This window comes from Mustela nigripes, chromosome 1 (genome assembly GCF_022355385.1).
Source record: "Mustela nigripes isolate SB6536 chromosome 1, MUSNIG.SB6536, whole genome shotgun sequence".
Taxonomy (NCBI): Eukaryota; Metazoa; Chordata; class Mammalia; order Carnivora; family Mustelidae; genus Mustela; species Mustela nigripes.
Window position 1 is genome coordinate 9,417,711 of NC_081557.1, and position 6,362 is coordinate 9,424,072.

The window sequence follows — 6,362 nt, forward strand, 5'->3', positions numbered from 1 at the left end:
GTTATAAAACTTGCAGAACCCAGGCTTGGGCTTTAGGGCTGCTCTTTCTGGTAGGCCCAGAACTTTCCCCTCAAGCTTCCCCAAACTGGGCTATTTCTTGCTGCACCTCTGCCTCTTGCCTGAACCTCGCTGGCCTGCACAAGCATCACTTGGCTCCACGACCTTGGCTAGTGGTTCCACGGGGGGTGGAGACTTGAGTGGGTCCCACGAGAGGCCTGCGTGTCAGCTCACAGTCCTGGGAGAAGCTCTGGGCCAGGGGCCAGTTGCGGGTTGGAGGGGCTCAACCCCAAGCAGGCACCCTCCCCGCAAAATGCTCCAGCTGCCCAGACCACCCTCTCCTGCCTTTCGGTTAGCTCTCCCCTCCCCTTGCCTAAGGCTGAAGCCTGGCGGGGACCCAATGGCAGTTCAGGAATGTCAAGTGGAGCCTCTCCCTTTCCAAGTGGTCCCAGTGCCCTGACAGGGAGGAGGCGGGGAGGGGGATAATAGAGTCTCAGGTTCTCCCAGGGCCCCTGATTTTAGGAGAGTTGCAAGGTCCATTGGGTTGAAGCCTGGAAGGGTAAAGCCACCTATGGAAGGCCCCGAGGCCTGCAGAGAAATCGTGTGGGCAGCTGTTGGTTTCACTCCAAGAAAGAGACACACAGTTCAGGCCTTACAGGAACATAACAACAGACGGCTGGAGAACTCAGCCATCGCTGTCTCCTTGCCAGGGTTGAGTGCCTGGAGGCATGGCTCTGTGGCCCCAAGCCCTGTCCTTGCTTTACCTCCTGGGGGGCCCTTTGCAGGCCTTCATCAGCTGGGGCAGGTGGAGGTTCCGACCCACTCCACTCCTTCAGCCGCCTTGCACGTGGTTGAGAACCAGGTCGGGGCCCAGGGAAGGTGGCTGGGGTGAGCATCTGAACAGTGAGGGCTGCTGAAGCTGGGGTGGGGGCCACGCCCATTGTGCAGGGGCTGGAGATTGGGGCAGGAGGTTCAGTTCTGGTAAGAGCCTACCCTCTCTATCTTTGTGCTCACCTGCGGACATGGTGGCAGCTGGGGTATCTGCAGTCACCGCCCACCTCAGCCACCAGCCACACACAACATGCTCAGGGAGGGGGTTCAAGGGCACCTCAGTGATCAGGCAGCCCAGGGCCATGGTGACAGCAAGGCCTTACCGGTTGTCCTGGCAACCAAATAAAGTCTCTTGGTACCAAGGGAATCCAGAGGCCACTTCAACCTTTCTTGGCACCCCAGCCCTCTTGCCCCACAAACACTGGCTTTAATGATTTCCTACAAATTGTTAAACCAAGATAAAAGGTTAGCACATCAGAGAAACATACTTAGTGTTCTCCGAGTGCATTCCCAGAACCAGCCTAGCGGCAATCTCCCCTGCGAACCTGTTCCAAGCACAGTTCTCCGCCCCCAAACCAGCCCAGCTGAATCCCACCCTGGGGGTGAGGGCAGCGCTCCTGCCTTAGGCTCCCCTGCGATGCTGCTGGGCTCACCTGATGCCCCGCTGCAGAACCTTGGCCTGACTGCACTCCACATCATTTGGGGACGCTTCGCTTCTAGGAACAGGTGTCTTTATCTCAAAAACACATAAAAAGTAGTTTGGGGAGCACCTTACACTCTCAAAAGGACTTGAATTTATTTAGGTAAAAGTGGGGGAGGGTGCTGTACCAGGCAAGCCACCCGCCAGGGCAGCCAGAGGACGACAGCTGCCCACTACGGATTCGGGTGCCCCTGCTCCCCTTCCACATCCCCACCCTGCAGACCCAGCCTCAGAAAGACCACGGCCCCCCGCAGACGGCCCCGCGCCGGGCGGGTTGGTGCAGCCGGTCGCTCAGCCCCGACGGCGGCCTCGCTGCGCAGAGCTGGGGGGCCGATCGTTTGAGAGCTGTTTACAGTCACCCCGAGGCGGCGTTCCCACCTCCGAGCGCTCGGGACTGAACGTTCCGGGACGCGTGGCTGGAAGCCCCGTGTGCGCAGACTGTGGCTCCAAGCCCCGCCGGCACAGACCTGGGCCCCGAGGGCACAGCCGCACAGGTCAAGGGTGTATAAAGTCCCGGTCCCTCTCCAGTGCACCCCGCCCCGCCCGCCGGGAGCCGGGAGCCCGCCGCGGACGGCGCCCCGGGGCAGCGCCGGGCGTGGTGGCCACGGCCCCCGCGGCCGGGGTGGGCCCGCCTGGACACCGCCCTCGCCGGCCCGGAGCGCGGCGCAGCCAATGGAGGCCGAGGCGCCGCGCGGGGATTGGAGCGGGTTCGGGGTGGGCCGGCGGGGCCGGGCGAGGGGAGGAGGCGAGGCGGGCGCTGTCAGCGCGGTTATAAGGGAGGGAAAAGTTCCCTGCGCCGGGAGCCGGGCAGGCGCACGCTCGTACGGCGGCCGCAGCGGCAGGGCGGGGCCGCGGAGGAGCCGGTGGCGGCGGAGGACGCCCCCGGGGCCGCGACGCGCTCCCCTCGGGGTCTCCGGCAGACGTCGCCAAGGTACCGGGGGGCCCGAGGGCGTTCGCACGCAGCCATGGGCGGCGTCGGGGAGCCCGGCGAGGGGCCCGCGCCTCCGGGGGCGCCGCTGCCCACCTTCCGCTGGGAGCAGATCCGCCAGCACAACCTGCCGGGCGACAAGTGGCTGGTCATCGAGCGTCGCGTCTACGACATCAGCCGCTGGGCACAGCGGCACCCCGGGGGCAGCCGCCTCATTGGCCACCACGGTGCTGAGGACGCCACGGTAAGGAAGCCCACCGCTGGCCGGGTGGAGCCTGCCGCTCGCTGGGGCCTGGTGGTGGGCACTGGGACCCTCTCCACTTGCGGGGTCTGGCATCCTTTCTGCTCTTCGCTGACCTTTGATCTCCCGTTCTGGGACCCAGAATTGGGATGGACAAGCCAGGGCCCGATGTGGAGTAAGAAGGCCACGTCCCCCGCATGGAGGACCTGCACACGGGGCCATGGAACAGGGCTGGGCTGGGTGCAGCGGGTATGTGCAGGAGTGAGGGGCTCTCAGAGGTGGGTGTGTCATGGTCAAGGAGCCCTCCCTGGGCCCTGAGCTTCTCCTCTGGGATCTGGGTCCCCCAGGCCAGGTTCCTTTTGCTGAGTGCCAGGAGTAGGGTGGGTCCCCTCCCCCCCCCTCCCGGACTGCAAGGATGTGCCATCAGAGGCTGGGGGCTGGGCAGCAAAGCCTGGGCAGGGCCCAGAGGTCTGTGGCTTTCCTGAGAACCGCTGTAAACTGCTCTGAGGGGCAGTGACTCACCTCTCCTGGGCTGGCAGCTGCACGTGGGAGAACTTTGCCAGCCAGGCTGGGTGGGCCTCCTTGGGAAGCACGATCATCCCAGGAATAGGCTGGTCCTGGGGGACCCTGACTTCCCCTTCCCAGCCCATGTCTAGACATGTCTTGCCAAGGAGGGATGTGGCCCGGTCCACTCGGACTGCCTGGCCAGAGTCCAGTGGTAGAACAGCCTGTTGTGGGGAGCCCCCTTTCTCACCAGCCCCTTTCTGGAATCCAGCAGGCCCCATCCTAAGACGAGGAGTCGAGGCCATGTTATGCTCTGTCTTGACCATCTAAAATTCTTGGCTGGCCACTCAGGGTACCAGGAATCTTCCAGATATCAGGAGATGAATCCCTAACTGGCAGAACTCTTAAGCGGCAGAAGAAACTGTTCTGTCCCAGGAGGTCAGTGTCCCTGTTTACCAGGGCTGCTGGTTTGGACAATCCCCATGGACTCTGTAAGGGAGAAGGTCTCTCTTCGCTACATCCACCCCAGGAACCTGAGGGTTTAAAGTCAGAAGCCTCCTGGAAGTTGAGAATGTGACAGAAAGCCTTGTCCGTGGGCCAGGTGGTGGCCACGGCATTGAAACTGACTGGGGGCCGACAAGCGTGTGACCACGCACGGGCCTGTATGCGTGTGAGCACTGTACGCGTTTGTGTGCGTGGTCTTATGCGTGTGTGTTTCTGCCAGGGGAGAGGGTGGGGATGAAATGCCAGGGTGCTGGCCCCCCCTCAAGGCCACCCCAACCTTGGAGCAGGATGGAGGCAGCTGAGAGGAAGGGTGACACAGAGCATTTCTGAATTACTTGTTCCTGCTTGGTGCCCGGGCCTGTGCTGGGGGCCTCCCTCATGGGAACCCCATCAGACAGTTAGCCCTCCACCCAAGACCTCCATCAGACAGTTTTCGCGTTGGTTCAATCGCCAGTAATTTCCATTTCCCATTTCCAAAAAGCGATCTCCCATCGGAGACTCAGATTGACCTTGAACCAGGTGTTACTCCTCTGAGCCTCAGTTTCTTCATCTGTAAAGTGGGGAGAGCTGGGCCAGCCAGTGAGCCGGCTGCGGGCAGGACTGTGCCTTCTCAACTTTGTGGCCCTAGGGCTGCCATGTAGTCGCTCCTGGTCGGTACGTGTGGCCAGTAAGTGCGAGTGCGCCCTGCAGACCACATAGGGCAGGGGACTAGCCGTGGCATAGCCGCCCCTGGGCCACTCGGCCTTGTCTGGCTCTGTCCATGCCTGCACCAGGAAGGAGTTGCATTGAGGCCCATCTTAGCTTTCTCAGGGCTCCAAACACCAGGCCGGAGTTGCCAGAAATAACCTGGGCTGTTTGGACCAAAGAGGTTCTGAGGTGCCTGGGGGGGACCCCAACCTTGGTCTCTGCGGGGCCTACAGCACAGATAACAGATGTGAGCAGCCCAGTGCTGTGTGTGGTCAAGTCCAGGCCCTGGGCACCCCATTCCAGGCCCTGGAGCACAGGTAGGGGTGGCATAGCTGTCCTGCTAGGGCTGTGCTCCCCTGGCCACCTCTCCGTAGCCCCAGCCGTCCCATCAGCTGTTCTCATGTCCAGGCAGCAGAAGCCTTCCTGCCAGGAAATTCCCAGAGTTCCTGTGCCATGAAGTCAGCCTGTGGCCATCCTGGGATACAAAGCTGGGTACCCTGGGGAGAGTGATCTGGGCCCCGAGCCAGGTTTGCCTAAGAGTCAGAGGCAGCTTGAGACTAGTGGAGCCAGCCACAGAGGGGCAAGACCCGGCTGCTGCTGGTCAGAAGCATACCAGGGCTGGGCACCGAGTACCTACTGTGTGCTGGGCTCCAAGTTCAGCATTTGACTCTTCTAACCCTCAGGATTCCCATGTGAGGCAGGTACTCTTTGTGATTTTTCCCACTTTACAGATGGGAAAGCTGAGGTTCAAAAAGAGAAAGTGACGTGATATTCAGTGGCAGGGTCTGAGATGTGAATCCGTAGCCCATCCTCTTAACCACATGCTGCCCTGTGACTTAACTGGTTTTTTTCCATTCATTCATTCTTCACTTACTGACTCATTAAACCCACCCGCAGATCCTCAGTGAGCATATCGCAGCCACCAAACTGTGCTCCAACCTCTAAAAATACAGCCACGAATGAAACATCGCAAGGATAAAGTTCCTTGGCAGAGGGTCGAGCTAGAGCAGAGGCTCAGAAGTGGGAAGGTGCTCAAGGAAATAAGCAAGGAAGCCAGCGGGGCTGGAGTGGAGCAGAGGGGAGAGGGCAGGCAGTGAGGTCCAGAGGTGGTGGGAGTGGGCTCCCACTGGGCGTCTGGGTCCCTGAAAGCAGAACTTTGCTTTATTCTAAGGGGATCTTGGAGGCCAGAGTGGGGAAGCCAGGGCAATATAAGGTACATTTAGAAGGATCCCTAATGGGGATGGGAAGGCAGAGCCCTCCAGGAGAAGGGCAGCAGGCTAAGGGAAGAGATAGTGGGGACCTACCTTCTCCCAGCTGAGGTCCCAGTCACCTGGGCTCAGAAGGGCAGGCATGGCCAGGGCAGAAGGCAGGAGCTGCTGGGGGCCCAGGAGCACCAGAATGGGGTGGGTGGGTGGTATAGGAGTTAGCTTTAGGGGTGTTCGGACAACAACCCATCCAAGGCACGTATGCGTGTTGACCCATTTCACAGATGAGGAGACAGGCTGGATGTGGGTGACGTGCAGGGACCTTTTTGCAACCCTCAAAGAGCAGGGCCTGAGTCCTTGGGCTTGGAGAGTGGGGCTTGTGTCTGGGTTGGAGCTGGGAGGAGGTGGGCAGAGGGGAGGCTCTGAGGGGTGGGTTTAGAGGGGGCCGGGCAGGAACGCAGAGGACCTGGCTCCAGAGCCCACACTGCTTCCACCCAGCACGCTGGCCGCCTGCGGGGACTCCGCATGAAGGGTGACCTCCCTGGGCACTGCCTTGGTTTCTGCAGGGTCCCCACCCACTCAGGCTCCTTCCCACGCTAGTTGCAGTGCCTGGCTCCTGCCCTGGGGGCATGCTGGGCAGGAACACAGTGCCTATGGAGGGACGCTGGTGGCCCCACCCGCCTGGTGGCCCTCCGTGCATTTCTTCCTGAGGGCATGCAAGCGTAGTGCTTTCCCATGAAGCGGCTAGGGAGAGCCAGAGCTCCC

General features: G+C 61.3%; 1 protein-coding gene across 2 annotated transcripts in view; it reads left to right on the top strand.

Annotated features, from left to right (window-relative positions):
• The first annotated feature begins 2,347 nt into the window (after positions 1-2,347).
• Positions 2,348-6,362, top strand: part of FADS3 (fatty acid desaturase 3) — a 13,557-nt gene continuing 9,542 nt past the window's right edge. For both annotated transcript variants that reach the window (XM_059404210.1, XM_059404218.1), the window contains exon 1: positions 2,348-2,700. In XM_059404210.1, the coding sequence (XP_059260193.1) occupies positions 2,494-2,700 (207 nt within the window). In that variant the 5' untranslated portion in view covers positions 2,348-2,493. The remainder of the gene's footprint in view (positions 2,701-6,362) is intronic.